At 44.6% G+C, this 19,080-nt stretch overlaps 2 protein-coding genes and 1 long non-coding RNA gene across 3 annotated transcripts in view; 1 reads left to right on the top strand and 2 right to left on the bottom strand.

The window, feature by feature from the left end:
- Nucleotides 1-19,080, top strand: part of LOC309519672 — a 363,193-nt gene that overhangs the window by 101,857 nt on the left and 242,256 nt on the right. The gene's annotated exons all lie outside the window — the stretch shown is intronic.
- The window catches only part of LOC309519553 (thrombin inhibitor hemalin-like), a 59,109-nt gene continuing 42,005 nt past the window's right edge, over nt 1,977-19,080 (bottom strand). The window contains exon 7 of the mRNA XM_082200681.1: nt 1,977-2,096. The gene's annotated coding sequence lies outside the window, so the exon portion shown is untranslated. The remainder of the gene's footprint in view (nt 2,097-19,080) is intronic.
- Nucleotides 2,229-12,452, bottom strand: LOC309519783 (carboxypeptidase inhibitor SmCI-like). Its single transcript, XM_082200908.1, has 5 exons — nt 12,247-12,452; nt 8,566-8,745; nt 7,510-7,692; nt 3,765-3,944; nt 2,229-2,437 (listed from the first exon to the last, which is right to left on the bottom strand). Exons 1-5 carry the CDS (start codon nt 12,437-12,439, stop codon nt 2,397-2,399), a joined length of 777 nt encoding a protein of 258 aa, XP_082057034.1. The 5' UTR covers nt 12,440-12,452; the 3' UTR covers nt 2,229-2,396.

Genomic DNA, 19,080 nt, shown 5'->3' with positions numbered 1-19,080 from the left:
GCGACTGAAGACCACGATATGAATGTTGGTGTAGTCAAGTTGAGAATCTTCTTTCCTGTCAAAAATCGTGTGTGCCAGTTTCCTTCCAGCAGCTATTGCAACTGGTGTAAGAAAAGCTTTTCCACATACATCTCCAACAGCGTAGATCCTCTTTCTGCTGGTATTTTGGAACTCATCAACAATAATATGACCCATAGAATCTACCTTAATATTCTGCTGGTCAAGATTTAACCCCTCTGTGTTTGGCTTTCTACCAATGGCCCATAACAGACAATCAACATCCTCAAGCCCACTGCCAGAGCCAATATGGACCTCCCACCAATGGGCTTGCCATGTTGGGGCTTCTGGTTGGCCTCTGTGAGAAGAGAATGCTGGACTACCTAGGCTACCTTTGGCCTGATCCAGCAGCGAGCTGTATGGCCAGTCAGGTGAGCAGCACCACATCACTGCACTGTTAATAGTTCACTGCACTTCGAACACCCTCAGAGTGAAATTCAATTGAGATCCAAAAGCTTATCTGGTTGAAATTTGTGTTCCTGTATCTTCAACAGCACTGATATACCTGCACTACTGTTGATTCTCCTTTAAAACATCTGTGCATAATTTTTTTGATTTATGAAAAAATAAATTGGAACAAACTGAAGGAGAAAGGGCTTTTTAGAATTCTGTCTAAAGTTGCTGCCTCTTAACTGCACATGAGCAGGTATAACTTGACTTCTGATATAGGGAGAAATTGGTCAGGCCTCCTTCCCAAGCTATGATATTACCTGCTGTCCAGGGTTTCAGACAGGAGTCTTTCCTAACCCTGCCTACAGATTTGAGGGCTTGAACTTGAGATCATGTGCATATACCTTTTTGGAAGGTGAAAAGGGGATAGATTAACTGGCTAATTCAATTGTCAGAAAGTAGAATCCATTTGGTACATAGAAATCTTCCTTATACTTTCAGATCATTTTTAATATTGTGGTCCAAGTGCCAGCTACCCACTGCTGTTGAATGGCAATGTCTTAAATTACAGCACCTTTTGGTGTCTATTTATGGACTGGCACCTTTGAGTGTTTCAGCACAGAGGAAATAAGTGGAATTTTACAGAAAGTTAAATCATACTACTTGTTTATAAATGTTTGTTGCAAAGTTGTAAATGGGACACTTAAGTTCTTAGATGCTCGAGTTCCCTATGCAATAGGGTGTTACAATGTTCAAACCAGTCTTCAAAACAATTGAAAGTTGCTTTAGCATCTATATGTTTTGTTGCTTTAGGTTTAAATTGAAAATGAGTCAATAAAAATGGTGTTTCTGGTAAGGAACAAGTTAGTTCAGAAAGATGCTCATGACAATGCCTCTCTGAGGCATATTGTGTGGGTTTTGATCAGAAATTGTTGTTTGCGTATTCATTGTTTTGGAAAAATCATTGATATATTCCAGTGCTCTCACACTCTTATTTTTCCGGGATGATGTGGACAGACAGCAAAAGTAGATCCCTATGGTTGTGGAAAGACTTTTATATTTCGGTTTTGAAAGGATACACACCCATCATTCATTTTTCAGTTGCCTTTCTATATTTGAAACATGTTATCTTATCATCAGTGCTATTTGGATATTTGTTTGGACAAATGAACTGCTTATATTAATACGTATGTTTCAATTAGGATAGATGGGTTGTTCTTATTGCTAATGTAAGCTGATTTTGCTCCTTTCTTTGTTTTCTTCCTGCTATATTTGCAACAAGGAAAAGTGCTCTAAATATATGGAACATGAAGAGCAATTTGCCTGAGAAAATGGTTCTTCCCAGAGGTCTAATATTGGAAACTTTTGTTTAGGAAAATAGCTTGGAGACTGACTAAAAGTATAAAGGCATTGTGGCATTAACTCAGATTCCATAAGGTCCCCTCTATAGTAGCTGTTTCCCTGTAACCCTCAGACTTCCTTTTTATTACACATTCCTTCCTTTTTATTACACATTCATGATGATTTGTGCTCACGGTGCTAGTGGGGTGGTCATACGCAATCCCACTTTTAATGCTGTTTCCACATGCAAAAGTTCTGGGGTGGTCACACCGCTTCATTTTGAAGCCGTGCATACAGGTATCCTGTAACTGAAATCACAAATGTCGTGTTTTATTTTTGTCCTGCTTTTGTTGCACTATAGCTCCTCTGGACACCAGTAATGTGGTAGCATCAGGGAAGCCTCTCAGAACAAACAACTAATGAAACAAAATGGGCATTTGATAAAAAGAGACTGTGGAGAATGACACTCAAGGAGCAGACTACAATTTGCTGAAGAAAAGTTAAGTTCATTGGCAAGAAATTCCCGCAAAGTTTGGTACAGCTGTAAGAGAGTCAGCATTCTTTCACTCGGTGCCTTTGCTCCATGAGAGGACACAATGAAAGATTAATCAGGGGTATCGTTGTTTGGGGTCAAAGTCTTCACGTGGACCTGAGGGGGGAAAGGAGAGCTGGTCATGAAAGGCTATACCCAACACTAGTCCTATTCAGATAATAGAAGCATTGAAGTTCATGCACATGGCCAACTGAGGTTCAGTGAGTCAACTGAGAGTAGAAATTAATTGGATATAAGCTAAAGAAATCCGAAGGAAGGTTGCACACTATTCTTAAGGTGGGACATAGGCTATTCCTATTCCTGAGTTCCAGTAGCCATTAGGGGGTGGTCTTTTTATGGAGTTGGAATCAGGTCCCATCAGTCTTCATCAGTTAGCCCTTGCCCACAACATCATACCATACAATGTAAAACAACGACCACTAATCACTGGAAATGTTCTATATCGCCACATCCTAATTGACAACACAATGGCAACAAATTTAACACGAGGTTTTTTGCTCAAGTACCTTGATGTTACTAAGTAAAAAGAAAAAAAATATCATTAGTTTTGTGTGTTGTTGTTTACTAGCCTGCCATTTTTCAACATTCTTTTGAGGCACTTCTCCATACTTTAGCCCTCGTCAGACAGTAAAATAATAATAATAATATTTTTTATTATTTATATCCCACCCATCTGGCTGGGTTTCCCCAGCCACTCTGGGCGGCTCCCAGCAGAATAATGAAAACACAATAAAACGTCAAATATTTAAAACTTTCCTGAAGTAGCAGAACAAAACCCTGTTGGAGTTGAGGGTGGTGCTCCCAACCCTGATCTTGCTGCAGTGTTCATTTGAAGACACTTAAAAGTCTCCCTAGAGGGACGCGGGTGGCACTGTGGATTAAACCACAGAGCCTAGGACTTGCCGATCAGAAGGTCGGAGGTTCGAATCCCCGCAACGGGGTGAGCTCCCATTGCTCGGTCCCTGCTCCTGCCAACCTAGCAGTTCGAAAACACGTCAAAGTGCAAGTAGATAAATAGGTACCGCTCCGGTGGGAAGGTAAACACCGTTTCCGTGCGCTGCTCTGGTTCACCAGAAGCGGCTTAGTCATGCTGGCCACATGACCTGGAAGCTGTATGCCGGCTCCCTCTGCCAATAAAGCGAGATGAGCACTGCAAACCCAGAGTCAGTCACGACTGGACCTAATGGTCAGGGGTCCCTTTACTTTTACAAGTCTCCCTGCACTCTAGGGCTGTGTGCACGCTATACTTTACATTCAAAACACAATATTTCCCTCAAATAGTTCTCAACATTGCTGTTTACCCCTCAGAGTTACTATTCCTGACAACCCTTACTACCATGCCCAGAATTCTCTGGGGGAAAGAATGTACCGTAGGTGCTGTCGATTGTGAGGGTTTTTTTTTTGGGGGGGGGGGTTGTCTTACCGTAACTTTGGCACTGACGGATGCAATCTATCCGTTCTCTAAAGTTGTTCTCATTGCCCATACAGCCACCATAGATAAACAGCTCACACCTATTGGTCTTGGTATTATAGAAGTAGCGACGAATGTATGCTCTACAGGGTCCGCTGACTGCAGGGAGCTTACATCTCTTGGGCATATATACTGGGGGCGGGGAGAGGAACAAAGGCAAAAGGCTCATATATATATAAAATCGCACCATTTGAAAAAGAGAACATTATAGCAAAAGCAAATTATTGTTATTATAAAATATGACAGCCGTAACCTTAAGGAACATTGCAAAAGGTTGTAATTGAAGTAAGTGGGAGCTTGCTGTTCAATATCTGCATCTAACTTTTAAATATACAGAGTATTTCAGTCATTTCCAACTAAATAAGGGTCATTTCCAACTAACCTCTATTCTAGAATAGACCCATTACATTGAAAGTAATAGCTCTATCAGCCATGTCTATTACTTTCAGTGGGTGTTCTCTGAGTAGAACCCTAAGTTTATATCTGGACACCTGCTATAGCTATACTACTGAATAATGATTAGAACTTGTCTCACTGAAAGGATATCTCGGTTTCAATACAACGTGGTCGGCGTACAGTGCTATTCTGCTCTATCTTTCTCCAGTTCCCTGTGCCCAGTGGTCACTGGTGCTCACTGGGACTTGGGGGGGGGAGACATGGACCCCAACAGTATCACAGAATTGTAGAGTTGGAAGGGACCACAAGGGTCTCATCCAGTTCAACTCCCTGCAATGAAGGAATCTTTTGCTGAACATGGGGTTCAAACCCATGCCCCTGAGATTAAGGGTCTCACGCTCTGTCGACTGAGCTACCTCAGCAGTCAGCAGGTGGAGCCAGAGGCAAGGACAGCCAGTCCCATCTTCTGGAATGGTTGTAAGTATCACAATAGGCAACAAAGGTCCGTATAGTTAAAGCTATGGTTTTCCCAGTAGTGATGTATGGAAATGAGAGCTGGACCATAAAGAAGGCTGATCGCCAAATAATTTATGCTTTTGAATTATGGTGCTAGAGAAGACTCTTGAGAGTCCCATGGACTGCAAGAAGATCAAACCGATCCATTCTGAAGGAAATCAGCCCTGAGTGCTCACTGGAAGGACAGATTGTGAAGCTGAGGCTTCAGTACTTTGGCCACCTCATGAGAAGAGAAGACTCCCTGGAAAAGACCCTGATGTTGGGAAAGATGGAGGGCACAAGGAGAAGGGGACGACAGAGGACGAGATGGTTGGATAGTGTTCTCGAAGCTACCAGGATGAGTTTGACTAAACTGCGGGAGGCAGTGGGAGACAGGAGTGCCTGGCATGCTCTGGTCCATGGGGTCACGAAGAGTCAGACACAACTAAACAACTAAACAACAACAACAAATCACAATAGGCAGCTGTTGGCTGGCTGATGGCAGACTGCTGTCGGCAGAGAAGCCCCATGGACCAGTGTGTCTTTGCGGCTGCAGTGGACATTTTAGTACAAGGATGAGGAAGCTGTGATGCTCCAGATGCCAGATGACAACAGTATGATGGGAGTTGTAGTCCAACAGCATCTGGAAAGCCGCAGCTCCTCCAGACTTGATGAAACAATTGCTAGAATCTCAATACAGAAGATAAATAGAGTTCAAGGGCTTTCCTTCTTTTTCCTTGAAACCTGTGTGTTTCTTCCTCTCCAGAACAATAAGATTAATCCCCTCTGAGGGTCTTTTAAAAAGCGAACACACAGTCAACTAGCTATTGCCACCCCCATTCTCATGGCAGATGTCCTTTCCTATAGTAAGGCGACTCAGTTGGGGCCACATTCACACCATGCCTTTCTTTTTTACTTTCTTTTTTATTATTATTTAAATAATAAATTTTATTAGTATTTTCCACACATCAACACGAAAAATATCAAAAAATAACAATACACAAAACACAAAAACCAGCATACAAAAAAATCCATATCTTACAAGTTAATAATATAAACACTAAAAAGAAAAAGCAAACATTGATATCCACCAATCCTACAGCACCTCCTTTACCTCTCATTGTATCACCCTGTTTTCCTTATCATCTCTATCCTAGCATCTAGATATAAATCCCTCTTTCTTATCCTTTCACTTCACAAGGTTATTCCAGATTTCTGTCCTCGAACCTTGGCTTTTAAGGTATTCATTTAGGCACTCCCATTCCTTTTTCACTTCACTTTTTGGTTTTTGTCTTCTTATATCTTTCAGAATATTTAGAATTAGCCAAATTGACACACCATGCCTTTCAGGTGTTATGATAGAGTCATGACTTCCCCCCCAAGAATCCTAGAAACTAGTTTGTTCAGGGAGCAGAGAGTTGTCAGGAGACCCTACCCGCCTCAGAAAGCTACAGTTTCCAAGGTTCCCTGTGAAGAAGGATTGGTTGTTAAATCTCTGCGAAGGGAGGAGGGTTCTCTTAACAACACTCAGCACCCTTAACAAATCACAGTTCCCAGAATTCTTTGGGGGAAGCTGTAGCACCCTGTGGTTAACGCTTAGCTGGAATGAAATATTCAACGCAGCAATAGAGAAATTAAAATAATAATTTATTTGTCAGACAAATAAATGAGAGACACAGTGGTATAAGGATACCAAAGCTGTGCCCACTCCAGCCCTGATGGCCAGCACTTATATTTCCTCAGCCCAGCCCTCTTGCTCCTCCTTTGGCTGCCTCTGTCCAATCAGCCTGGTTGAAATTCCTATTGGCTGTTTGATAGAACCAATCATAAAAGATACACCCATTTCCTATTACCTTTTATGGGAGACAAAGAGCTATATTTCCTTCTATCCATAAATGGCAGACAAGTAGCCATATATCTTACATTTGCCTCGACCAGGCACCTTAATTATCAGATCATCTTTGCCCTATTGCCCTATTCACTCCAAAACAGATGGCTAATGGTTTTAATTTTTATCTTAAACAGAGTTCTTGGGTTCACCTTCTCACACACCATCAATGAAATAAGAATCTAATATAAGAATCTAACATTTCTTACTTTCTAAATCCTTTGCATAATTACATTTAAGCCAATATATTTCATACATAACATAGATAGATTTTTTAGAAGAAAAGGAACAGTTTCAAAGTAAAAAGGAACTTTAATAAAAACAGTTTCGAAAGCAGCCTCTTTAGTTTACAACTCCTTTTCCTAGCCAGCTGCTGTTTCTATTAGCTCTTGCCCTTTAACCTTAGGAAGATGTGGCTCGAGTCTGATGGGAGGCACATGGTATATTATCTGCTAAACAATAAATTTCACTATTTACCAACTCTTAATTAGTGTTTTTGCAGCTTGATTGTATTCTGTAATTTGTATGGTCAGTGTGACCTTTTGCTCCCAGCCTGTAATTTCCTTTTACAACCCTGAGGCACTGCTATAGATCAGAGGGGCCCTGTTTAGGAAGATAAACATCTGCCAAAGCACCCAGCCAGCTGGTTTCTGCCTGGCATGAGAGATACAAACATTTACAAATATATATTTTTAAGCTCATTTTAAAATGCAGGCCTTGATCTGATGCCCCAAAGCCACAACACTTTAAAGTGGTATCATAGTGCTTTTTAAAATGCATGGCGTAGGTGTGGCCTAGGAAAGAACAGACAATTGCATCGCTGGAGTTCAAACAGCACTTGTCCATGACTAATGGTTAGAATGAAGTGTAGGACATTTAGGGCTGCCTGGGAAAGCCCACAAATTTATTTGCGCTTACCAACATCTGCACACTCTCGAATACATTGTCTAATATCCAGAAAGTTGTTTTTGTTGCCTCCAGAGCCATGATAAAAGAACATTGTACACTTCTTCTTTTTGAAATCATAGAAATATCTCAGTGTGGTTTTTCTGCCCCGTACTCCCTTGTTTAGCGGGAGTTTGCATTTTTCAGGCAGCAAGTCTGAAAAAAAGAAGAGAGAAGAAGGCAAGCCTCATATCTGAAATTTCACCTTTTGAAACACAGAAGATAACAGTATTGGAAGATGTCATGTTTGTGATTCCAAACCCTGAGATAATCTCTTCCAAGTGAGAAATGAGGGACTTCTGGAAAGGGATCAAGCGCTGACTGTGAGAGATGGGCAAAATCTTTCTAAACTGGTGTCTGGTTTTGCTTTCCCTCTTCCTTCTCCGTCCCCTTTTGCCTTTTGTGCCATGTTTTTTTAGATTGTCATCATGTGGGCAGGGAATGTCTTGGTTTTTTTATTGATCTGAATGAAAGCCAATCTGGGTTAAAATGCTTTTAATAAATAAAATCACACAGACCAAAAAAGGTTCCAGTTCTGAGCAGGCTGCCCTCATGGTTCTGCTACAACCATATTTCTTTTTATTTATTGCTTAAATGCCTGGTCCTACCTTTCCACATTATCTCCAATACCATTGTAGCATATGGCAATTAGATATATGGGGGAAAGTAGAGTTGCAAAAGAAGAATCCTGATTTTTCCCCCCTTGCTCCTTCTTCAGTAAGTGCCCCCATTTTTCCATATTGTACAGAACAGAGAAAATAATAGAAGAAATGAGTAATTTAATAGCCCTTTCCTCCAGGAATGAAAGCGGATTAAATGATGAGCAATTCATCACAGATCTTCCAGGGGGACTGACCACTGTGCCGCTCAAATAGTCTGAAACTGCAAAAAGAAAGGCACCTCCGGGGTGCTATTCTACCCAAGGGCATCATACTGGTGACCCCTGCAGTAGACTGCTCAGCATGTTGAGAATAAAGTGCAGGCTCTTGGTTGTCCAGATGAGACCCAAAAGGTAGCATTTTCCCTTACCAAACCTTTCACATTCCCAAATGCAATCCACCGGATTCCTGAAGTTATTAGCATTGCCTCCACAGCCGCCGTAAACAAATTCTTCACACTTCCTGGTGTAGAGATCAAAGTAAAATCTTGGAAAGATTGCTTTGCATTTTCCTATTTCTGTAGCGAGTTTGCATTTTGAAGGATATCTTCCTAGAGGGGGAGAGAGAGAGAGAGAGAGAGAGAGAGAGAGAGAGAGACTTCCTTATCACACCCTGAGGAAGCTTCCACATGGCAGTTTATTGTGGATGCACTTGCTAATACATGCAAGTCTTACGTAGCTTCTATACAATTTTGTCCTCATTAAAATGCCATCACACATTCTTTTTCTGTTTAATCCATATTTACCCTTTCTGTGGAAAATCCAAAAAAAGTGGTTTTTTCCCCTCCCAAAAGAGAAACACTACGGAAATGATAACCCTGGACTAAATTTAGGTGAGGGATGAAGACATTGGATTTCAACACCCAGGCACTTTTACATCTGGTCACATCCACCACTAGGACGGAGCACTCATTCAGCCCTTTGGCAGAAAGACAATTCCCAACCTCTGCAGCGCAATGCCCTTGGGTTGTATCCAGCGCTAGCCCGACCCACTGAAGGTAATGGACATGACAGGTTTGTTAATTTCAGTGGGTCTGCCCTTACTTTTACATGATAAAACATATCCTTTTCTACAACATACTGGTACTTGTTCCCAAGGAAATTTGTTTAGCATCAAAGCAGCAGAAACAAACCACCATTCATTTCTGTAGTAATGATAGTGGTACCATTTAAGTACGTTTGACATTACACACACTCAGAAACTTTCTTGTTTTCTTTTATCATACTTGGCAAACTTTTGTTTGTTGCTCAGCCTGTCAGGAATGCAGAAGCGTTTGCAAAGCATGAAAATGAGAAGGGAAATGTAAAGTATGTGTGTTGCACCTGAACATGGCTGTCCAACAACTGAGGGCTTATCCACACTGCCTCTTGTTCTGCTGCTTCCCCTGGGGTCACATGCCCACCCATGGCATTTGCTTGGGTGACCTGTGCAATCACTCACTCACCCGGGCTACCTGCCTGCCCACCTGCCAGCCAGCCAGCCAGTCTCCCTTCTCCTGCCCTCCCAAGCTGCTGCAATGACTTAGTCACTTTTCAGAATGCTATCTTCAGACTGTAGTTCGCATCGCCATCTATCGCCATCCACATGAACTACTGCGTAACAACACTTAACATTTTTAACATATACAAGATATAGCTCCCAGTACGTTTCCGAGCACAATTCAAAGTGTTGGTGTTGACCTTTAAAGCCCTAAACGGCCTCGGCCCAGTATACCTGAAGGAGCGTCTCCACCCCCATTGTTCTGCCCGGACGCTGACGTCCAGCGCTGATGGCCTTCTGGCGGTTCCCTCATTGTGAGGAGCAAAGCTACAGGGAACCAGGCAGAGGGCCTTCTCGGTAGTGGCGCCCGCCCTGTGGAACGCCCTCCCATCAGGTGTCAAAGAGATAAACAACTACCTGACATCCAGAAGACATCTTAAGGCAGCCCTGTTCAAGGAAGTTTTTAATGTATGACACATTAGTGCATTTTTGGTCTTTGTGGAAGCCGCCCAGAGTGGCTGGGGAAACCCAGCCAGATGGGCAGGATACAAATAATAAATTATTATTATTATTATTATTATTATTATTATTATTATTATTATTATTATGCATTTTGTATGCCATTGTCACTGATATACCTTTATATATATATCTTTATATATTTTGTATATATACATTTTATATATACCTATATACCTTTTAATGCACATTTTACTTTAGTATACAGTGGTGCCCCACAAGACGAATGCCTCGCAAGACGAAAAACCCGCTAGACGAAAGGGTTTTCCATTTTTTGATGCGCTTCGCAAGACGAATTTCCCTATGGCCTTGCTTCGCAAAACGAAAAAGTCTTGCGATTTTTTTCGCTTCCCCCCTTTTTCTAAGCCGCTAAGCCGCTAATAGCCTTTTAGCCGCTAATCCGCTAAGCCTTTAATAGCCGCTAAACCGCTAATAGCGCTAAGCCGCTAAGCCGCTAATAGGGTTGCTTCGCAATACGAAAAAACAGCTAGACGAAGAGACTTGCGGAACGGATTAATTTCGTCTTGCGAGGCACCACTGTATACAGTTTGGTACACATTACTTGGCTGGAGAACTGCTCTGTGTTTCAGTTCGCATATTATTTCGGGGAGTACAAATTCAGTAGATTTGCCTTTAAATGCAAACTAAATTGAGTTTCTATCCTGTTCCTTCTGATGATGAGGCACCTATCCTGTTTTTCTGACTGATATTATTCTCAATATTATTTTGACCAGCCACAAAGCTCAGTTCCAACCCTCTTGAGTCAGCTGGGATCAGTGGTGCAGGTCAGCAGCGTTAAACTCTGGATTTAATGGTAATGCGTATTATTTCACTTACTTCAAAATGACTTAAGCCAGGTCTACTGTGTTTGAGGGCCCTCCCTGCTCAATCCAGAGCAGGGCCCTGGACGTCTGCCCAAAAGACCTGTGTTGATGGCACAACTGGTTGGGATGGCTGGCTGAGTAGGGAAGCGCTGCTTAACTGCTCAACCTCATCCTTATTCAAGCATATAAGAATTGCTTAATTTCCTCAGAGCCTTGTGATTTCTGCTAAGCTCTAGGAGCTGCCTCTGAGCACAGTGAGTCCAACAGATGGTGAGAGCTGTGTCCTTTTAACACATCCCATTGTGTCTTGGGAGAAGGCAAGCCCAGTGCTCTGGGATCCAGGTGGAAACTATCAAGTTGCAAAGAAACAATGAAAGGGGGCTTAAGAAGGAGGTAGCAATATTGAAGAAATGCAACAGGAATGAGTAAGAAGACAACCATTGAATTCTTGTATTTTTCAAGGGTTTCTCACAGGTTTTCCCTGTTATAATGAGAGAGAAAACTGTTAATATTTGATGCGAGTCCCCCATGCTATCCAAAACCACCTTACATCATGTTCCACAGAGAAATGGAAAGCTTTGTTTGAGCAGCCAAAGCTCTTAGTTCCTTCCTAGACAAATGTTGTGGAGTCCAGTGTACTTGAAACATTCATTTTTGCTGGATCAATCTCAGTTTCAGGTCCAAGGACACATTCTGTACGGTTTCTAATGCAATTTTATATTGTTCAGGCTGTGTGATACCATTTTCTTTTGTTTGGGCTGTGGAATTCCACCTTGGGATCTTTTGCTAAAGGGCGGTATATACTGTATTTTTCGCCCCATAGGGCGCACCGGCCCATAGAGCGCACCTAGTCTTTTGGGGGGGAAATAAAGAAAAAAAATATATCCCCCCCCCCAGGCACAGGGCTGGGGCGAGGGAAGCCCGAGCTTCCCCCGACCCCAGCCCCCAGAACAGGCTGCTATCCGTAAGCCTTGGGAGCCCAGCGGTAAGTCCCGCGGGCTCCCAAGGCTTGCAAATAGCTTCCTGAAGCCTGGAGAGTGAGAGGGGTGTGCACTGACCCCTCTCGCTCTCCAGGCTTCAGCGAAAGCCTGCATTCACCCCATAGGACGCACACACATTTCCCCTTCATTTTTGGAGGGGAAAAAGTGCGTCCTATAGGGCGAAAAACACGGTAAATTGAAATCATCATCATTTTCATCATCCACACCTCTCTGCGAGGGAACTCCTACCTGATATTTGCTGAGCGGCAGCATATGAGCATATGAGAAGTTCCAGGATCAGGACAGCAATGTGACTGCCCTGCATGACTGCTGTCTGATGTGGGTGCTTGCTGCTTAGTGAAGGCACTTTATACATTCTTGTATAAGGAAATGGTAGTGGGCATTCAAGCAGCCAAGACAGTCCAACAATAAGTAGGAACATCCTGGTGCTTCTTTGAGTAGTTCAAGGTAATTTCCTGTTGTTTTATAAATACTATTCCACTTCAGGTAGGGGTATTCTGAAGCCAACTTCCTGTACTTGTGTAAGTGCCATTCCACTTCAGCTAGGGATTTATTGGAGCCATAAAGCCTATCAGTATCATCTTGACATAGCTTGGGGACCAAAGGAGACTGTCCTTTATGCACACCACCATACTTGCCCTCCAAAAAGAGACGCTTCTCCTCTGATAAATGCACGCCATTCCAAAGACAATTAATGTAATTATGTAGGGTTTTGCACGCTGACTGGACTTTTGTATTTTGAATGTCAGCGTACCTGGTAGCTTTCCAGGAGAATTAACAGTCTGGTCACAATTCAGAATAAGCGTCACTTATTGTCAGGAGCCAGAGTCAAGCAAGGGTCAGCAATATATATACAGTGGTACCTCTGGATGCGAACAGGATCTGTTCCGGAGCCCCATTCGCATCCTGAGCAGAACGCAACCTGCGTCTGCGTGTGCGCGGGTCGCAATTCGCCGCTTCTGTGCATGCGCGTGATGTCATTTTGAGCGCCTGCGCATGCGCAAGCAGTGAAACCTGGAAGTAACCCATTCCGTTACTTCCGGGTCACCGCGGGACCAACCTGAAGACGCTCAACCTGAAGCGTAATTAACCCAAGGTATGACTGTGTGTGTGTGTGTGTGTGTGTGTGTGTGTGTGTGTGTGTGCCAAAACAGCACAGGCCTAGTAATCACAGCAACTCTTCCAGTAGGTTTTGCCCCAATGTGGCAGTTGTGACAACTGAAGGTCCCTGTCTGTCTACAGCTGTCTAAGACCTCTCTTCTCCAGGGTTTTTTCCTCCAGTCGGTTGCAGAGTGCACAACCAATCTCTGCTCTGTGCTCTTCATTTCCCTGTGTCTTCTAAGAGACCAGGTGGGAGGGGAGCTGGTTGCAGCAGGAGGGGGAGAGTCCCCAAATTCTTCAGCAGCCTGCCTCATTGCTGCCTTTTGGACCCCCTCCTCTCTAGCCTGCTCCTCCTCTCTAGCCTCCTCTCCTGCCTCTGAGCTGGGACTGCTCTCTGCCTCAGCCTCTTCCTGCTCACTAAACCCTATTGCGTGTCAAGACCCCGAGGCCTCCCCCTTATGTTGAATAATAACACGTGGACACCATATATTAGGTTAATGGGCAAAATTGGTTACAGAATGTGAGCGGTATTGGCTTAGGCATTGGAATTGAACTGACTATATCCGACTCCTGCCCGCCAATCAGGAAGTCTCACAAGTAACCACCAGTAGGGGCAGCCCTGGTAGTGTTTATCAGCTTGGAGCTCCCCCAAGGTACCAGAAGGTTGCGCCATGGCCCTAGCCTCCACCCGGGCTTCAGACAGGAACCATGACCCCCAGATTTCTTTAACAGAATACCCTTTAACATGGAGGGACAGGTGATGGCCACACCTCACTTCCCCCAAACCAGGTTTTACCAATGCCTAACTGCCACTCGAGCCGAAGGCTTGCCGCCAATACCCTCACACCTGCAACCAACCTCTAATGCCCTCAATGACCTCAGCCAAGCAAAACCTATTGGCCCTTCAGCTGCCAACACCCCCTTCTCCCAGTCTTCTCCCTCTGACCACTCATCATCGTCCCACCATCAATCCCCTGGTAGCCAATGTCATGGACTGGCTGGATACAGAGGAGTGGTGGGAGGAACCAGCTGGGGAACCCCCAGCCATTGTTCAATTGTGAAGGCAAACAAAGAAAAGAAAAGAAAACCACTCACTGCCGAGTTCAAAATTCTCTTTCCAACCCACTGGGTGATTTAATTCTTCTCAAAAATATGATACAAAACCCAATGGGAAGGAAAAGAACATGGAGCCAAGTCCAAGGTTATAACCTCCTTCTCGTGTTTAATACAGTCTCCTCTAGCAGTCATTCTTCAGGTTTGGACTGCCGTGTCTCCCCTCAGTCCCAGGAAGCCCATTTTCTCATGGTTTATGCCGAAGAGGAAACATTTACACCGTGGCCACAATATTTTTCTGGATCCATACCTGAATGTACCCGTTTTTATCTCTTTAGTTAAAGACAGAGGCAAAGTATGTGTTGAGCAGTTCCACTTTGTCACCCAAAAGCATTTCTTCATCTTCTCCACACAGAGGAGCTACTACTTATTTGTTCTTCCTCTTTCTTAGAACATAGCCGAAGAAACATTTATTATTATTATTTTTAACTTCTCTTATAAGCTCATTCTCACCTTACCTTTTCCCTGCATCTTTTGGCTTCTCTTGTATCCTCTTACTTAATGATTTCCCCTTTCTTCCATTTCTTATACTATACATGCCCTTTAAAAATCTGTAAGCTCCTTATGTAGCCACACTGGTTTCTTTAGATACCTCCTACTTTTCTTTCTTGTTGAAATTGTCTGCATTTGTGCCTTCAACATTTCACCTTTAAGAAATTCCTTCAACTCAATTGATATATGAGTTAAGGATCCCAGGAGACAGCTAATTAATTGATTGTCCAAGAAGAAATTACAAGATAGACAGACAGACATATCCTAACATGACTTCTTCAAGTTCAGTGCATGGCAAAGCCTAGAGGCTGCTGAAATGCCAGTGTATGTATACCCAACACAACTAGGGAAAGAAAAGCATTCCGTATGGCCATCACAAAGGCTTTTTGATTTATTACCATATGCAGATTGTTAAGGTAATCAGGCAGACAAATGTAGTTGTCATATATAATGACAGAAGAGAGCAGGGAGCATGTGTTATTGGCACAAGTATTGATGGGCAATATCTCAGAGTCCACAAGACCTTTTTGTAGACACAATGTCTTGGTTCAGACATCACTTTATACCATGGTCAATCTTAACCATGGTTTAAATGTAAACCTGCAGAATGCTGGTACATGGGGCAAAGATGGTTGCTGCTTCAGTGCTCCTGCTGCTGCCATTCTGCTAAGAGAAGAACCATCGGTCCAAAGGGGCCACATGTATGCACCAATGCACATATGCTGTCCCCTCCAAACTAAGAGGAATCTCAGTTGTAGATCCCCGTCTTGCTTGGAGGAGCCATGTGCACATACATCCATAAACAGAACCAGTCCCTTCACACTGGTGCCAAATGCTCCAGAACATGAGGAAAGCTGTCATACCTCTAAAGGAGTGAACATTAGGTGTACAAAGAAAATATTGAGAAGGGTCCAGGCTGCTAACTTCTGTGGCCAGTCAGGGGGTGAGGCAAAGAGGGCAACCGGATTCAATAAGGACCACTACACTGCAGAAAATGAAAGGAAGCGATCCTGCGATGAAAGGGGTGCCCTTTCTCAGTGTAAGCGGCCCACTGTGATCTCTGAAGTTAAGAGGCACCCTGAAGCTGTGAGGATCCAAAGGACCTTGAATGATAGGGATCTTTCCACCTGCACTCCCTTGAATCAACACTCTGTTCCTTGGACATGATGATAAGGAAAGAATGGAAACCTGTTCCTCTTCAGATTCTCTCCTCCCGCCTCCTCAAAGGCCTAAAGCCATCCAAGAAGCTTTGCCAACCATTCCACAATCCTTCTTTCTTTTCTCTCCCAATCTTTCTAGGAAGTCTCATAATTCAGTCTTTGTCTCATTTTTTAAAAAACTGATTATCTGAGAAAGCTTCCGTCTCTTTTATGTTGCCCTTCCAGGCTTCTCTGCTTTCCTGAGTGATCTCCCAAACTGCGTTCTTGCCCTATAGCAGCCTTCTCCAACATGATGGTCCCCAGCTGCTCTTCCAGGAGGTAAGCCTCTCTCCCCTCAACTGGCTGGAAGCAAAATAGCCAAGAGCTAGTCTTTGTTTCTAGTCAGATCTTGGGGTGGAAGCTCGAGAGACACAGACAACCTGAAGTTGCTCTCTGTGCTGACACAAGAACTATGACTTTGCGGGGACTGGAAACCTAATGGGGAATGAAGGTGTGTGTTGGAATGTTAATGCTGTGAGCCCTTCCTTGTTGTGCTTAGGTTGCATATATATGCAAATAAAACCAAATGCCCTAAAGACACCACAGTCTTCAGTCAGTGGCCTAGGAACGGGGGTGCGGTCCGACCCGTGTGTCATCACTGAGGGGGAGGTGACAAAATGAGTTTTTAAAAAATGGGCTCACAAAACTTTTTAGGAGTGACATGGTGGCTTAGGCACCTGCAGATTCCGCGCTGCCTGAAACTGCAACGTGGGACTTGCACCTGCCTACTGCCTCTCCCTCAGCCGCCCTACAGCTGAGGGGGAGGTGGTGGAGAGGCACCAAGCGTTGGAGAGACTTGCCCCGCCCCCATGAGCATGAATCCCCCCCCCCGGCTGCAGGGCACGCCCCAGCACCAGGCACCTGAGCGGTTAGCTACACCGCTGTCTCCAGTGACCTTCATTGCGTGTTGAGTTCCACAGTGCCACCCCCCAAATAATTACACACTTCACACATCAATTTTGTTTAAGGTTTTTGGCATAATTTTGGCCACAACTTTATTCAAATACAAAAAATGTGAGTGGTTGCTTAGGCATTGGTGACTATCTGTCCTTGCCCCCACAGGACAGAGCTGGCACTTCCGGACTCCACCGGAAGCCAGCGTGGGAAACAAGTATTGGGTGAGAAATGAGGCTGGGAATCAATCCAACACTTCTCACCCTCATGTTCCGGTGGGGCTTGCACGGCCCAAGCCCGGCTCCACGGACAGGACGAAAGAATGGCAAGCCCCTGGATTCCTTTAACGGAATTCCCTTTCCGCATCATTTGGAGGGGTAGGCACTTACCCCTCCAAGCACCAATTAACCAATGCCTAACCGCCATGGAGCCTCCAGCTCACCGCCAAACCACTCACAGCCCCAACCAAGACCTCAGCTTGGCAGCCACCGCACCTAACCAAGCCTCATTCCCTGAAGCAGAAAGGTGCACGCCATCATCTCGGAAAAAGGATGGCATCTTAAAAAGAATCGCAGGGTGAGAAATCACATCTCCACCCAGCTCAGCAATCCGGTGTGTCACAGCAGAATTGATGCGCTTTCTGGCCCTTTCTGTGGCGACTGGGCAACGACTGCCCCTCCAGACGCATCGTTGCAAAAGCTGAGACCAAAATATCATTGCTGTAGGCACCATTGCCCGCAATGTCCCCAAGTCCGTCCAAATTGCAGCACGCAGTGAAGAACGGCCCATAGCCACCAGGTCGTTCTCTCCCAGCTGTATTAAACCAAGACCTCAGCTTGGCCACCACCGCACCAATCCAAGCCTCATTCCCTGAAGCAGAAAGGTACACGCCATCAGCTCGGAAAAAGGATGGCCTCTCAAAAAGAATCTCGGGGTGGGAAATCACATCTCCACCCAGCTCAAAAATCTTTTTTGAAACAGCAGAATTGATGAGTTTTCTGGCCCTTTCAGTGGCAGCTGGGCAACGACTGCCCCTCCAAATGCGTTGTTGCAAAAGCTTTGACCAGAAAATTTTTTGCTGTTGGCACCATTGCCCGCAGTGTCTCCAGGTCACCCAAAATCGCAGCATGTAGCGAAAAACAGTCCATGGCCACACAGGTCATTCTCACCCAGCTGCACCCCAACAGCAGTGGGCGGCCCTTCCAGCAGCACCTGCCTCCGAATCAGCGGCAGGAATTCTGGCCGGCGCATTCCCCGTCTAGACAGCCAAGGCAACTGCACATGGAGGAAGGCCGAGACCCGGTCCCAATCCGGACTGCCGTGCACTGATGCCAGCCCAATGCATGATGCTGTGCCCCACCATCCAGATGCGGACAGCTGCTAAACCTAAGATAAAACAAGCAAAAAATTGTAAGACACCAATAATGTTAACGAACATAACCTTTGAATGCATTCGATTTCCAACGACCTGTATTTTATTTCCACCGCCTTATTAACATGCTTTCCGGCCTTCTTGGTGGTAGTTTGTCTAGGCATTGGTTCCCGACTAGCTGCACCTGACCTCAGCAGGGCAGCACTGACGACTGGGCCCCACCATATCGTCAGTACCAGCAAACATTGTGGGGGAGCAATGAATCCCAAGGCAATCGCATCCCGCCAGGTGTCGTTCCCCATAGGGGACAGATGCACCCCATCTGCCCTAAAGAGGGCAACAGCCTTGAAGTAAATTAGGAGGGTGCAATATTACAGAACCACCTAAAGCAAGGACCTATTTTATTTTATTTGTTATTTTATTAACTTTATTTATTTTCTTTATTTTATTCTATTATCCACCGCCTTATTAACATGCTTTCTGGCCTGCTCGGTGGTAGTTTGTCTAGGCATTGGGTCCCAACTAACTGCACCTGACCTCAGCAGGGCAGCACTGACGACTGGGCCCCACCATATCGTCAGTTCCAGTAAACAGCATGGGGGAGCAATGAACCAGGATCAGACTCAAGCTCACCCCAAATGCTCCCAGGGACTCTTGCATGGCCCTACCCCTCAAAAGGGGTCGACAAAAGCATGGCGAATCCTTGGATCCCTTAATGGAACATCTTTGCGCATTGGAGGGGACAGGTGCTCCAACCCCCCCCTCCAGACCACCTTGAACCAATGCCTTAAATTATTTTGAGTCCAGGGAGAGCTGCCATCAACTCAATCCAAGCCCTCTTGCATGCAGGAATGCAAACTTATGCTGGAGGAAGACAGCAAACATTCTCGC

Source organism: Podarcis vaucheri (genome assembly GCF_965113315.1).
Source record: "Podarcis vaucheri genome assembly, chromosome: 15".
Classification (NCBI taxonomy): domain Eukaryota; kingdom Metazoa; phylum Chordata; class Lepidosauria; order Squamata; family Lacertidae; genus Podarcis; species Podarcis vaucheri.
The sequence above is the reverse complement of the archived record's forward strand: the minus strand, read 5'-3'. Positions and strand labels throughout refer to the sequence as shown.

Bases quoted from the DNA above. Each gene is read 5' to 3' on its own strand.
- LOC309519783 (XM_082200908.1), bottom strand. From the start codon at position 12,439: ATGTTCCTACTTATTGTTGGACTGTCTTGGCTGCTTGAATGCCCACTA. The intron at 8,746-12,246 runs GTAGGAGTTCCC...CTCCCCCTCTAG, and splicing joins TGCCGCTCAGCAAATATCAG to GAAGATATCCTTCAAAATGC. The intron at 2,438-3,764 runs GTAAGACAACCC...TTCCCCCCTCAG, and splicing joins CCGTCAGTGCCAAAGTTACG to GTCCACGTGAAGACTTTGAC.